This window comes from Solea senegalensis, linkage group LG8 (assembly GCF_019176455.1).
Source record: "Solea senegalensis isolate Sse05_10M linkage group LG8, IFAPA_SoseM_1, whole genome shotgun sequence".
Classification (NCBI taxonomy): Eukaryota; Metazoa; Chordata; class Actinopteri; order Pleuronectiformes; family Soleidae; genus Solea; species Solea senegalensis.
The window spans coordinates 9,990,803-10,006,436 of NC_058028.1; the positions used below are offsets into that span (position 1 = coordinate 9,990,803).

Here is a 15,634-nt window from a genome sequence, read left to right on the forward strand (position 1 = left end):
TGAGCAGGAACAGGATGAGCTTTATAGCAGTGCGTGGTCAGTCCAGCCACTAGAGGGCAGTGCAGAGACTTTGCCATCTGTGTCTCTTGGAAGGAAGCAGGGCGGGCAGTCATCTGTGGAGGCCAGCATGTGTATGTGTGTGTGTATGTTTACTACTTGTATTTGTTACCTCTTTAGGACTTTTTGGCATAAAGACTGACTTTGTCAGCGCCAGCTGTTCTCATGGAGACCAAAATCTGGTCCTAATGTGGAAGAATTGTGAAACTTTTTTAAATACTGTTCACATACTCACCCATATTTATAAACATAGGCAGTTCAAATGAATGGAAATCAATAGATTCCTTAAATGGATAGTTGTGCAAGCATGTTTGTGTGTGTGTGTGCTTTCTCAGTCTTTCCTCCCACAGCTCTCATCAGCCAGCAGCTCAGTCTGCCATAGCCAGCCAGTCAAATCTGCTGTGTCTCACTCTGTGTTACATCGGGAGGCATCGTAAGCTTCATGCGTGTCATTTTCACATGCGGTGACGTTTCTAAGAGCTACTTTTTGAGTTCATGTAACATCACATCACAGATCACAGAAGACATATGACAATCTAATGTCGCCGCCTAATATGAGAATAACTCCTGCTGCCATTATCAATGCCTGTGTTTAGTTTCTGTGTAGACAAACTGACACAAAGCTAAGAAACTAAGGCAAGTATGATGTTCTACCACTGTCAACTTCACTGTTTTTTTTTAGGAAAAATATCTTGTGACTGAAGAGACAAATATCAAAAAAATACAGTATAATACAAAAAATACAGTGACATATTTGTTACTCATTCACTACCTAACTTTCCCACTGGATGTAAATCATTATCTGACTTAGTTACAATTGTCAAAAGCAGAAAGAAAGTAAAATGTGCTACAAGTTTCTAAGTATTCCGATTTGTTGGAAGCAAAATAATTCCTAGTTACAGTGAACTATGTAAACATCCAAACATCATTAAATTTAAACAGCTTAATGAATGCTTGATGCTTGGAAACAACAGAAACACACACACAGTTATGTCTCCAAAGAGGAACCAAGTGTCATGATCTGAGCTGGTGTCAGTCATGCATCTCTGTAAGCGGAGCGTGTTAGCCTTTTAGCTTAGCATGCTAAAGTCATGCTGCTGTCATTGTTTTTGAATCTGGAAATGGAGCAGAGGGAGGAAGAGGGATGTTGGTGTCACGAGTAACAGACGGCAGCAGGAACAGAGACATGTTCTGCAGCCAACATGAGTCCAACTGCTTGTTTTAGCCAGTTTACAATCAATCAACAGTTCAAACTATAGTGTGTGATTTCTAAATATATGCAAATTGTCCATTACATTCAAACCACTGTCAAATGAGTTCACATATTACTGATGAGGACTATCAGCCACACACTGCTCTGTTTCTCAGTGTAGTGGTGTTTAGATCTATGTGAAGACAAACAGAGGCAACAGCAACAGTGTGCTGGGAAAGTAAAACAGCTACAGGTTGGAGTACGACTGAAAACACATAGAAGTGCCCACAAAAGTGATGCTATTACTCAGAAAACACGGTCCTTCAGCAGTTTGATGAGAAAACACTTCTTGCCCCTGCCCAAACCTATGCTGCTACACAAAAACGCTCCCTCAGTCAGGTCTGATAGTATTGCTTGACAGAGACCATTTTCAGATGAAGGACGCATCTGAAAACACATCTTGAATTGTGATTAAACCCACCATTCCAGTTAGAAATAACCTTTCTTAAAAACCAGTCCTACAAGTACCACTTGACCATGCACAAGTCTGATTCTCATGACACCAGTGTCCATTCTCCTCCTCCATGACTCCTTTCACCTCCACTTCAGGTTGTGTTTATCATTATGACCCTGGACACCCACCTATTGGTGCTCTTCTTCAGACTCTCGATGTCCAGTTTGCGGAAAAGGAAGCCCTCGTGATGAGCGGTGTGCGATGGGGGCTGGGGGACTGCTGGGCTACTCTGAGCTGGAGCGGATCTGGACCGTCTCGTTGTCTCTCCCGCCTCTTTGGGTCGTGGTCGGCGCCGTGGTTTGGGTCTGTCCCGAGCTCGAGGCCGTTCGGGACGGGAAGACTTCTCTGGCACGCCGTTTGGGAGGCGGGGCACCTCGCCACGGGCCTGGAGTCAGACATGGGTAATGGAGTCAACATTAACTTAACAATAACTACAAGAAGAGTAGACTCTTAAGATTATGTTTTCTGAGATGACAACTTATGCATTGATGATGAGAGAAAATGAAAAAACTGTAAGTATTTCTAAACAATATCTGAATAAAATGTAAACCACATAAAAACTGGACCTGCGCTGCTTCTCTTTCTTGCAGCTGCTCTACAATTTCTGCCAGGGTGGATCTTTTTTCTCTGTGGAAACAAAAGCAAATTCAACAAACAAGTTGAATTAGAGCAAACAATATATTAGAAAATATAGAACATTCTGTTACAAGTGAACACAGGACAAGCCACACAGCTGTAAAGACCTCAGCACACACACAGTCTCACCCTCCTCCTGAGCGTCTGTCTGAATGCTCCTTCCCGGTGTCAATCTCACTGGACTCCTGTCTCTCTGGTCTGTGTCGGTCCCTCTCTCTCCTCCGACCCTCGTGGCCCCCGTGGTTCTCGTGCTCACTGGACGTTTGTCTCTCTAGTGTCCTTCTCTCCCGTCTCTCAGCCTGTTCCCTCCACACCTCCTGAGGCAGCTCGTCTCGTCGCGCCTGGATCAGCTGCTCACTGGACAGCTGCCGTTCTATCCTGTGGTCCCTGTGGTAGGTGTTTGTCTGAGGCTCAGCATGATCAATCCTGGATCCCCGGGGCCCTCTGGTGGGTTCGCTATGCAAACGCTCCCGACCCGGCTCCTGCAGCACCACCTCAGCCATCACCGCCACCTCTGCTTTCTCTTTCCCTATCTCTCCCATCATCATCTCTCTCTCCCTCCCTCTCTCCCTCACCTTCTCCAGTCGACTCGCAATGATCAGAGGTGTCACTATGTCATCCATGTGTTTGATTTTGGGTTGCCTTAGATACGGAGACACTTTTACCTCCACATCCTTTGCTGCCTGTACAGGCTGGAGGTGACTCACCGACTTGGATGCTTGGTCTCTCACCGTGCCAGCGCTTTCTCGCACCTGATTGGCTGAGACGAGCATGGCTGCCGTGGCTATTGAGGCGATTGAGGAGGGTGCGGGTTTAACTAGTCCTGCACCCACACCCACCACCCCAGCATGCTCCAGGCTTTGGCGATAGCTGGAGCCATTCATCACAGGAGTGTAATTAGCGACTGTTGATCCCAGCCGACGAACCACGGACGAAGGAGAGGGTGTGGGCGTGGCTGGCGAGGGTGAAGGAGGTGAGCTGGCTTCTGTCTGTTCATAGATAGTCTGTCTCATAACGGGGGAGATTTGGAGACGGGGGAGGGTGGATGAACTGGGTAAGGCATCTTGGGGGTCCAGGAAGACTTTGCGCCCCAGCAAAGGGGTTGGGGGCAGTTTACTCTGCTCTGCTTTCAACTTTTCCACCTGTAGAAAGCAGATGGCACCATGAGGGATTTTGACACATGTGGATGATTATTTAAAAAAACATCGTTCAGAGTACATCGCTCTAACACTGGTGGTACATGGAATGGTACATGGAATTTTCATATTAAATATAATGCTGGAAATATTACAGTAGTGAGTCGTCGCAGTGAGCTGAATCGCTCCTCCCAGGTAGCAGCTGCTTTGCGGAAGGCTTCGTGTCGACGAATTAGTTGCTCTACTTCGTCTACGCTGGTGCCCAGCTCTCTGCTGCTGATGAGTGGCTCCTGAGCAGTCAGCCACGCCTCTGCCACGGCTGCTTCCTGGGCGAACTGGTGAACCTCCAGCACTGAGGAGACACAAAAAAGAAAAATAAATAATTCTTAAACTACTTAAACTACGTGTTTGTCCATGTAAGTTTGTGTTTTGGAGTTTGTGTGAGCTCACATTGCTGTAGTACTTCCCAGTGCTTGTCCCACTTCTCAGACAGCTCATATTGCTTAGCAACCACCTTGTCCAGCTTCTCCTTGATCTGAGAATCAAAATCAATTCATCCATGCCATTAAAAAAATCAATAAAAAAACCTCTTGGCAGTTTGAACCACACGATTGTTTTGCAAATGTTCACTTTTTATTGTTTATTTTGAACCAGTTTCCTTTGACTTATTGTATAACTCATTTTCTCCTCACCTCTTCAGCTGCAGGGTTTCTGGCAGCCAGCAGGGTCTTTCCCATCTCGATACACTCAAGTGTGCTGCGGCTGCGAGCCTCCACTTCACTCTTCAGACTCTGGTGATAATTCATCAGCACCTCCACCGAGGACACATCCCTGCAGGAGACACATGAAAAACACACACACACTCAGTTCACAAAACCCAACGTGCTGCTTCGATTTAACATGAACCATAACAACTACCTTAGTGCAGCACAGTAAGCCACACCACTTTAGAATGGTGTTTTTACTGCAGTTTTAGAAACTGGCAGTTGTTCCTTGCATTTATAGATTGATGGTTGGTTTGGTGGAGTATTTAACGGCACTTGGCATCAATAATATTGGCATCCGTAATGTTGCATAGCTGTCGTCTTGTTTCTTCTTGATTCTTTTATAATAGTCATTTACTAATGCAAAATTAATACTGATAATGTTACAAGACTTATGCATTTATCCTGAGTAAACCCTACAATCACTGTAATTTAACCATGGAGTCAACACAGATCGTGTGTTGGAGAAAATACCTGGGCTTCTCTCCCGTCCCGATCTGACAGATGATTGAATCCATCCACATGAGCTGATCTCGGACCATGCCAAAGAACCTAAGCTTGTCCGTCTCTGTGGTGATTTGCACTCGACACTCCTCGCAGGACGTCAACAGCTCCTTCCAGCACTGCATCACTTCATGCTCACGGCATGCGATGGCTTCGGCCTTCTCGCCGGCATACACTGTCCTCAGCTGGGCTGCACTCTCCTGTAGCTGACGCACCTGGAAGTATGAGGGCAGCAGATTTTAAGGTAAAAAAGCAGAGCTGAACAAGGAAGAATCGGATATTAAAACATGGAAAAAGAAAGAGTTGTATTTTCCAAATGACGCAGATAACACAGCTGTCAGAGCAGCTGTGTTTAGCTGAGGCCAAGCGGCACAGGCTCTGTCACTGCGTTGATGCAGCAGCTGTGATTTTGCATCGCTCTTCAGGAAAATTCATCATTGTGTCTTTGCCCCAGGTGCATAACAAAGATTACACAAAGCACAAATTATATGCAACGTAAGAATATAGCATTTAAAGGCCACGAAAACAACAGTCATTATTGCTATTCATTGATTCAAAAATTATCACATGCACTTGATTGCTGTATGTGACTGTAATTCATCACGTGTAAAGAGAGCAGGGAGTTTGTGTGGTGTGTAAGTAAAAAAGGTGACAGAGGAAAAATAATAGCACTAGGAAAAGTCCCTATGACCATTAGAGTGATCATCACTGCGGGAAGTCCCGTGGCCACTGAATAATAAAAGCAGGTGATTTTGCTTGCTGTTTGCTCATGTGCATGTTGCTGTACCTGTGTGACCAGCAGCTGAATGTCTTGTTCAAAGCTGTTCAGGAGTCTCTGCAGGGTGCTGGTGTTGGCAGTGCTGCCCTGCCGAGCCCGAACTTCTGGCAGTCTTCGATGTTTGTCCTCAATCTGAGCCAAAACCTGATAAAAAGAATTTACTTCAGAATACACATCTGACTCTCACAACTCCAGTATCAAGATTTAGTCAAAATTGTAACAAACTTCACAAATGAATTTATACATACATCATAAGCAGGAAAAACAAACCCTTTGTATTGTGTACAGGCACACGTAACTAGAAATATGAAATGAGCACAAATAAAGTTGTCAGTCTGCCCCTGATACTTTAAACTACTTTAAAAGAACATGCACGGGAGAAAGCTACTTTAGGAAAAAGGAAAGTATTATAATTTCATTATAATTTTATAATTTCATGTCACTTTATCACTCCACTTGTGCTTTGTGTCACAGACACATTACCTCTCTGCAGTCAGAGAAAAACTTGTGCAGCTGGTGAGAGGCAGCCAGCATCTGCGTCCGGGTCTCCATGAGCTCCAGTAGGTCGGCCCAGGCCTCGTTCACTCCGTCCTTCCATTCTGCTATGGTGGCGGCCTCTGAGTGGCCGTAGTCGATGAGCTCGTCCACCATCTGGTTGATGGCCGTCACTCGCTCCTGCCCCACACTTCCAGTTTCTGACACAAACTCTGTGAACTTCTCCTGCAGGACCTGAATGAGCAGAGGGAATGTTTTCTTTGTAGTTTGTTATGTGAGTTGATATTTTGGTGAAATCATTGTTTATGTACATCCATCATCTGTTGACACACTTACTGTCACATGCTCAAAGTCTTGACCCAGTTCAGGAGAGCTGGCGACCACTTCCCTCTGAGCAATCCACTGCTCCAGCTCGTCCACCTCTCTGTTGAGCTGGTAGAGCCAGTACTGCTGCTCCAGGCGGCTCTTTCTTTCCTCCACCAGATCCTTCAGGGACACGTACAGACGGTCGATCTGTGACTGGCGCTTGCTGATTTGCTCACTGTGGAAACGAGCAGAGAAAGATAACCTACATCTCTGTTTTTACATTTTTCTGTGTATATATGTGTCTGTTTGTGTTTACACTCTCACAAGTCTGGATGTCCCATCTCCAGCAGCTGCCGGCACTGCTGTGATAACAGGCCGATGGTCTCTGCATAGTCTTCAATGGTCTGTTCTAAGACCAAGTGTTTCTTCAGGAGCTGCAGTGTGCTCGGCTCGTCCTGGTGGGAGGAGGAAACAACACAAGGAAGAGTTTTACTTACAACACATACACACACAGTGTAAATGCTCAGTCCTGCCTGTATGTAAAAGCAAAGACGAAAGAGTGAACAAAATGATGAAGGTCAAAGCTAGATATAAAAAACTACAACTGTAAATGCTTCAAAAAAAAAGTTCTGTCCACATCCTACATTCATTTACTTTAAGATATTTAAAACAGATAATTTAATTAACTTATAACTTGTTGTTAACATTAATAAAAGAAATACTTATGTTACCACAAAAAATGTTACAGAAACAAGTGAAAAGCAAGAATTATATTGAAGATTATTCAAAATCATGGAAGATGCAGGTGCCCCCTTGTGGCACTGTCATATATTCATATATTAATGATGTTCCCCATTTCCAGACAGAACACTGGAGGTCAATTTAATAAATGTTTGTCTTTTAATGTCTTGTGCATTCAAAGTCTCCTCGTGACTCAAAGGAAATTACTTTCTAATGATAACAGATAACATTCACTGATTTCTAACAGATAGTGAATAATTCATTTAGTTAAAATGCGCACCTTCCCCTTCTCCTCATTCATCATGTGCAGCTCCTGCTCACTCAGCCAGGCTTCCACTTCAGCTGTGTCAAAGTAGTACTGCTGGGCCTGGTACATGGCATCCAGAACCAGCTGCCTTCTCTCAGTCTCAGTCCAGAGCACAGCCCATAGCTGGGCCAGTTGGTTGTGGCCAGCCCTGACACAGTCAGCCTCGGGGCTGCGTATAGAGGCGATGATTCCTGCCCTCTCCAGGACGTCCTCAATCCTGCTCCTGTGGCCCTGCAGCTCCCTCTGCAGTGTCTGAGGCAAACGGGACATTTTAAAAGTAAATCACTGCACTTAAAATAAAACAGTGAAGCCTTATTCACTGTTGTATTACAGGAGTATGGTCAGTTCATCACGAGCTACAGTACATGAGAAGGTAAACTGAGACTTGAGGTCACAGAGGATTACCTGTTCATATTTTTGTGTCCTGAACACTGTGGGTTCAAGTTTGTTTTATAGTGGAGTATCAGAAGGGGAGGGAGACTTTATTGAGAGGCTCTGAGCCATTCTGGTTTCTTTACCTGATTCTTCTTCATGAGCTGCTGGACGGCCTGTAACGTGGAACCGTGCTCCTGAGACATGGCCATCGGGAGGCGCTCCTGAACCCACAACTACAACCACAACACAGTAGCAAACTGTTTGTAATCTATGAATACTGTGGATGTTTGGGCAGCACATACCTGTGCATTCATTAAATAAATATATGCATGTGAATGTTACTTTTTAAAAAATACAGTAAATACAGTACAGCCTGAAAAATAATTAAGAACACGGTTGTTACATGAAGGATTGTTTTTTGAATAACTTGTATATATGTATATGAGTGTATACTGTATATGTCAGTGAATGTCCTCCAACTCACAATCTCATCCTCCAGGTCTCGCCCAACTTGGTGGACTTCTTTAGATGCCAGCAGGATGCGCCGTCTTTCCTTCAGTGGCTCGATCAGACGCACCATCCTGGCCTCCACGGCTGCCTGACGCTCCGCGACCGTCTCTTTGACCTGTGTCTGCTGCGGTATGGATGACGACTGCACCTGCAGCTGCCCCACCTCCTTATACCACTCCTCCATCTGAACCTCCATGGTCTGAGGGGGGGGGGGAAGAGGAGGAGGAGGTGCATCGAGGAGGCGCAGAGCAAAAAGTTATCAAAACAGATGGAGGAAAGGAGGAAGTGTTAATTAGGAGAGAAAGAGGGAAGGAGATGGAGGGAGGTGAAAAGGTGGAGAGAATAAATTGGGTGGTGAATGATATTTATGTGATCATGGGAGAGAAGATATATATGGGAGAGACTGGGATGTAAAGTGTGGAACAGAAATGTGTAAATTAATATAATATTATATCACTTTATTTCTCCTTGTATGAGATTCAAGAGAAATTTTATGCCAGTTATTTTTTCAAAATGACGGAAAATGTTCAAGTATCAGACACTGACTTTATCGGTTTGGTGTATTCACAGAAAAAAAGGATGCCACAGTCATAATCCATTCATTAAATTAGTAAATAAATAAATGATTAAAGTACAAATTAAGTCAGAAATCTTCTATGATCTCCTGCGATCACTTTACTGAAAGTTCTTATAATAAAAGTTGGACATGAAAGCAAAGATTAGCCCAAAAACAACAAAAAGCAGCAAAAGAAGAGTGTAGTGAAGGTTACCGTACCCTTCATCAAGACGGATGCTGGGTAGTGCACTTTGGTTTGAAGTTAAGATGATGTGGAAAAGCAGTGCTAATGGCGGCCTGTTAAAGGAAGCTGTAAGCAGCATGCTGTGGGAGGAGAGTGAGAGATGTCTGGTGAAATGATGAGTTAATGAAAGGATGAACCTGCGTGTCAACCCAGCTCACACCTGCCTACTGTTCCAACTCCAAATCAGCATCGCTGCTCGACGGCAAGTGAAGTTACATCCCAACATCATGAGAACAGAGAGGGAACTTTTCTACCATGTGCTGGACGTGTATGAGTAGGTCAGGTGCAGTGGTGGTTGCTGTGGTCTTTGAAACAGGGGAAGCTCATTTCAGGCTCAGGTATTTATACAAGAATTCTGCAAATAAACAACTAGAACAAAGGAAATGTAAAAATTATGTAAAACAGAAATGTGTTTTTATTTACAGTGTATATGCTATTCAAAATGGACTATCACCATAGAGAATATGAAAATCACGTAAGACGATCTGTCATCCGTGATAAACAACGGATTCTGAACAAACTAGTGCACCAGAACTGAAATGAAAATACAACACAGTACATATTTGATGGCATCTTGCAATCGCCACTGGTCATGTATTCAAACACTTCTGTTTACTGTCTCTGTCAGCAGGTTTACACAAAAAGTGCAGAACTAGTTTGCTATCAAACTGATCTGCTTAAAGAGGCAAATCCAGGATTTAAGACTTTCAATAACACGGTGGTCAATTCTGTCTTCTGTCAGCTCCTTTAATTAAAATCCATGTTTAACAGCTCTAAATACAGACGGTGACACGAGTCTCTCAATCTCAGGGCTCTGACGGTCAACCTGGGAGAACACTTTATCCAATCAGGAGCCAAAACTCCACAAAGAGGCGTGTCTCTCTGCTCCAGAGGTTTAGCAGTTTGTCCGTGAAATACATGACATTACACAGAGGAGACGCTCTGTAAGTTATCTAAAAGTCAACAACACTAACAACAGCTTTAAATGAAACTCACATTTTACACAATTCAATACCTCAGTGCAACAACTAACATGCATCCAGTCAGGCACAGCGAGACCAGTCCTTTGTATCTGTGAAATGATGTTGGGATGAAACTTGAAAGAATGTGACTGGGTTGGCATGAAGGCCATTGGGGCAAATTAAAACGTAATGTTGGCATGAAAACAAAAAAGTTTGACTTCACTGAAATGAGATGAAAAAGCTTGACAAACAGTGAAAAAATGTTGTTTGCTGTGTGGTCATTGCAAGTGTAACGTCTTTCTGTGCAAAGAAAGAATGGCAGCTTTCACGATATAATTTATGGATAACACAAACATATTTGCCTAAGAATATGACCAAAAAGAACTCAAACTTGAACAAACCAAAAAAGGGCCAGAGCAATAAATTAAGAAGTAAGTAATCTGAAATCTGAACATGAACGAGTCTGCTTCTTATTGCTATTCTGTAAAATGATTTTACTTTGAGCTGTAAAATACGACATAGTTTTAAGACATCCTCCTAAAAAAGTGAAAAGAAAGTCTAATTATTATTTGTTTTAAATGGCTAAACCTAGAATAAGGTTTCACTATGTGTTTTTGAATCATATATACCTGTAGTTTTTTGAGCTGCTTGTTGACAGTGGTGAGGTCCTGTCCCTGGTCCACATAAACCAGTTGATCCTCCAGCTGACCCAGCCTCTGGTCCAGGCTTTCATAGCTCTGCACCAGCAGGTCAGCCTTGTTCGCCTCAAAGAGCTGGCGGGCCTTTGCCTGGGTGGTGCTCTCCAGATCCTGCCAGCATTCCCTGATCTCCTCCAGCTTCTTCCGGACGACAGGTCTGAGCTCCGGCTTCTCCTGGATCAGCTGTTGGCCCTCCTGGATGAACGGGACGAGGAAGGAAGTTGGTGGGAAACAGAGAGGGAGGTGAGACAGAGTGAAGACTTTTTCATTCAATAAGTAAGAACAAATTCAAACCATTTTCCTGAGCAACTCTATGGACAACTCTAAAGCAATGTCTTAAATAAGCAACTACATCTTCACACTGAAAATCTTTAATCTCATTGTTGTTGTTGCTGTAGTATTCAGTGTTTTTTACATGTTATACTGAAATGTAGAGCTGCAACAATTAAACATTTGACCTTTCACCTGGTCGGACAGTTGTTAGAAAATACTATATCAATGATTTCAACTTCTCAAAGAGAAAAATGCTCTGATTCTCTTCCTCTCTGCTGATCACACAAAACATCCCCTCAAGCTCTTGGACGGACATTTTATTAATGAAATAATTGGTCAATAAACTGTGGCTATCATAAGGACAGTCATCAATAACGACACATCTTTATCATCATCAACATAATCACAGCCAGTGTGAAAAACATGAAGGCGGCATAAATCTAACGATTTGCCACAAATATTCACTTGATCTTATGTTGGAATAATTATATGCACACACTGGAACTGGGTTAGGAGGCATGTGCATGCACGCGCACGTGTGTGTGTGTGTGTGTATTTTTGTGTGAAGAGATTAAACCTTGCTGTGTTAAAATGTCTCATAAATTACCTTTCACTCCCCTCCCCCTTCCCTCTCTCTATGTTCTATTTTACATATTTCTACCCCCGTTTGTACCCCTCTCTCTCACATGCACACACAATTCCTTATGTACACCTGCTCCTTTTCTGTTTTTTTCCCCTGATTTGGCCTCCCCCACAGGGAGATCCTTCCCCCATCCAATTGTAATTCGCATTGTGCAGTGTGTGTTAGTGCCATGCACATGTGTGTGTGTGTGTGTGTAACAGAAAGAAAGAGAGCTGCAGAAAAAAAGAAAACAAACAAAAAATGATAGAACCAACAATAAAAATGGGCTGATAGTTTTTTTAGGACACATCACAGATTACAGAGTAACTGATGACATTACAATGTTATTATTCATTCAGTGTCTGCAGTCAATAAAACAATAAATGAAGTAACTGATGGCTGTATATGGGAGAGTTGATAAACACGAGAATCGGAACACTTAAAGACTTAATGCTGCAGCGCAGAACTTTTAAATACAAATGAATGTCCATTACACTCAAGCCAGTTCCTAATGAGTTCACACATAATTAAACCTATCAACTATGGTATGTGACTCCCTCCATGTTTGTCAGAATAACAGTGTTTGACTCGTGTGTCACTCTGTGACATGTCCATGCTGCACACGGGAAGTGATGCGTGTTTGATGTCTCAAGGTGGAAGCATGACAGCAACATCAGTAAAGTAAGACGACTGAAAAAGTCAAGTAGCAGTAGATTCTGCTGCTACCATCAGCGGTTTGACTCAGTATGAATGCTAATTATAAGTGGGCAGCAGGGGGCGGGGTTTGATCATGTGGCGTCACTAGCAGTATTTTGTAATTACTCAGAATTTCTCAGAGGAACAACAGAGGTTTTACACTGAGACTTTAAACTAAGCAAAACTTAAACTCGTAATAACTAATATTAATAATATGTATTTAATACAAAGGTTGTGCAACACCTTAAACATTGATGCTACTGAGTCTACATCCCTGCTAGTGCTTTAATCTGAATACTAACATGTCAACATTTAAACTGACACGTCAGTGATTCCGGTTTCTCCTGAGGGACATTTGAACGTTACTCCCAAAGTCAAAATCATCCTGTGCAGGGAACTTACATGTGAATTTATTTGTTCATGGTTTAGACCGCTACACAATAAAGTCAACAAACGTTTAAGGGACTCACGTGTTAACAAATACACATTTACTAACTAGAAAAAGACAAACACAAATCTCCACAAAGGCTTCTCAGTTTCCCCCAGGGTTCCCACTTCAAAGTTAACAACTGTTAACCTCCACCTATAATAGTAATTTGATATATTCAATAGAGTTAGTCAGTAATAATTTAATTTAAAACTGTATTGTCATCAATTTATGTTATTGTGTGTTTGTATGCTGCCCAATGTACACTAAAAATAAAGAGATAAAAGTAATATTGGACAGAATTTAGTTCAGCCCATTGGTCCGACCCTCAACAATATTTTATGTTTCTCATGTGGCCCCTTGGGGAAAATAATTGCCCATCCCTGACCTACATACATAGAAGCTTTAATCAAAATCTGAACTTTAGGTTTTGCACTAAAGCACAGATCAAAACATCCCCCTCCTTGGCAGAGGTAATGATATTGAGACGTAATGATAATCAGAATCATGTAAAGTTTTTAAATGGAGTTTATGGCCTGTCTGATTTGACCCATTATTCTGACACATTTTTCTAAAAAAAATAAAAAAATAAAAATTCAGGCATGTGATAAATTCAGACTCTGCCAATGACAGTGAAGTCACTTTGAGCAGTCACTCATCTTGTGCAGAGGACAACATCCACCATCTGCCTGACTCTCAGGGTTATGATAAAATCTACAGACACAGAGAGCTGCCTGATGACTGGAAATAAGATGATAGTGATGCCATGAAAGGGTTTCCAGTCAAAGCCCACCCTCCACCACCTGCTGCCTCAGGAAATCTGCTAGTACCAGGCAAGGTGCAAACAAGGTGCAAATGTGAGCATTTTAACAGCATGAATGTTGTACACAAAAGTTCTAGATTGGCCAAAATCTCTAGTGTTAACGTCAATCCTTTGCATCACAAAGGAGGTGCTTCGTCATGTTCCATTTTCTTGCAAAATAAAAAACACCAAAGGCTCCAATTAGTGTGCTGAAGGTGTCAAGGAAAAAAAATAATAAACATATTTTTTTCCTCAGAGTCACATGAAATATCTTCTGTGAAGAGCGGCGGTTTGTTTGCAGTTGTCTCAGTGATGAGAGCTGCAGATGATGACAAGGGCTTTATAATGGACATCTCCAGGAGTAAATGTGGACACGTATATGCACAGGGAAAACGAGCCGTACTACACCACTCTCACTCCTGTGATTTCCTGTGTAGGTGTGTTACGTCAGCTTTCACTGTGTTGTGGTGTTTCTCTGGTCCTCTGCAGTGAATGAGTGGGCTGCATGGACTCAAGCAGCTTCACCCACAGGCTCAGAGCTGCTGCACACACTCAGTCTGCAGTCAAAGGAGGAGCAACCCAGTAAGAAACACGGCTTATACAAAGTTGTATAATGTCTCTTATCAGGACTTACTTGAGCTTGGACACAGATTATTCACAGGAAGGCTGAGTTTCAAACTGCACGCAATGTGTCTCAATATGTGAACGTCCTTATTAACAGTTAACATAAAACAACGCACTCTTCTCATCCTCAACCATCACTATTCAGCTTTATGGAGAATTTCAAATTATGGAGCTTGACTCATACCAGAGACAAAAATCATGACATCAGTATATATTTAAATTTACTTAAACATATAAATAGTCTTCAGAATGGATGAAATAAAACCTTTGAGCTAATAATAACAACAACAGCGTTATCAAAACTATGACTTCATTAAGTATTCTGGTGCATCTCAAATGTTTCAGGACATAACGTCTTCAGTTTGAATCCAGCTCTCCGTTGGAAATATGCTTATGTTAGCAAACATCACTTGTTTCCGATGCAGAGGTAAAGCACATGACGTCATTGAAAGGCGACCAGGATGAAACTGTTACCTTGAATATTATTGATTTCCATGGATTTAAGGAGCAATGAAAAAATTTTTTTACTAATGCAAGTACCACAAAATATGTCACTTTTTAGATATTTTACGGCAGGAATGTTACATATTATTTTGTTGAGTAATGGAAGTTGATTGAAAGAAGCCCACAGAGGGAGGACTGCTGACTGGACACTGGCAGTAACGGTGACAGATGGACCATCCTCACTCTGCTGTCTGCTCTGTTCATCACAACAGACATCTGCTCATGAGTGTCACTGTTGACACGCTGCTGGTCAGTGTCTGTCATGCTCAGACGACTGAGTCAATATTTACTCTGCATGTGAAAACTCGGCACACACGACCAAAGGGAGACACAAATCAGGTGGCGGCGTTCCTGTTTTTAATGAATGATTGTTGACGTGGTGCCATCTTTCAGTCAGTCTTTCCTGAGGGAAAACGTCTGCTGCTCAGGGAGCCACACAAACAACAGCAGGAACAAAGGCTTAAAAGACAACAAAAGGTGGCTCAAAATCCATGCTACATACTAACGTGTCCTTGAATTACTAAGAAACCTTTGTTGTCTTTTGCCACTGTAAAACAGATCCCTGTGTAGCAACAACATAGGTTTTGCCGGATTGTCACCTCTCAACAGTGGAAGAAAAACTAATGTCAAAATTATTATTTTAAATAAATAAATCAAGATCTCTGGGATTATCTGCTTTAATATTCATGCAGCATTGATACTAAAAATAATATGAGTTGACACCCAAAAATACAAGCAGCCCATGCTCAAGAGATAAGCACTTTATGTACACACAACCCTAAAACTACCAAAAAGCCCTTTAAAGAAGTGAGGGCCAGCCAAAATGTCCTCACTTTGCCAAAATGTCCTCACTCTGTATAGTTTATACGATTGTTGGCCCTCACAAAGCCACAAATACATCAACACACACA

The 15,634-nt window shown here is 42.5% G+C and overlaps 1 protein-coding gene across 5 annotated transcripts in view; it reads right to left on the reverse strand.

Annotated features, from left to right (window-relative positions):
* The window catches only part of LOC122773293 (spectrin beta chain, non-erythrocytic 4-like), a 58,264-nt gene that overhangs the window by 6,134 nt on the left and 36,496 nt on the right, over positions 1-15,634 (reverse strand). For all 5 annotated transcript variants that reach the window (XM_044031858.1, XM_044031857.1, XM_044031862.1 and 2 more), the window contains 15 exons: positions 10,707-10,970; positions 8,290-8,514; positions 7,949-8,038; positions 7,404-7,682; positions 6,707-6,837; positions 6,413-6,617; positions 6,065-6,310; positions 5,591-5,725; positions 4,774-5,018; positions 4,228-4,366; positions 3,986-4,070; positions 3,691-3,887; positions 2,529-3,541; positions 2,330-2,390; positions 1,892-2,148 (listed from right to left, as the gene is read on the reverse strand). In XM_044031858.1, the coding sequence (XP_043887793.1) occupies positions 1,892-2,148; positions 2,330-2,390; positions 2,529-3,541; positions 3,691-3,887; positions 3,986-4,070; positions 4,228-4,366; positions 4,774-5,018; positions 5,591-5,725; positions 6,065-6,310; positions 6,413-6,617; positions 6,707-6,837; positions 7,404-7,682; positions 7,949-8,038; positions 8,290-8,514; positions 10,707-10,970 (3,572 nt within the window). The remainder of the gene's footprint in view (positions 1-1,891; positions 2,149-2,329; positions 2,391-2,528; positions 3,542-3,690; positions 3,888-3,985; positions 4,071-4,227; positions 4,367-4,773; positions 5,019-5,590; positions 5,726-6,064; positions 6,311-6,412; positions 6,618-6,706; positions 6,838-7,403; positions 7,683-7,948; positions 8,039-8,289; positions 8,515-10,706; positions 10,971-15,634) is intronic.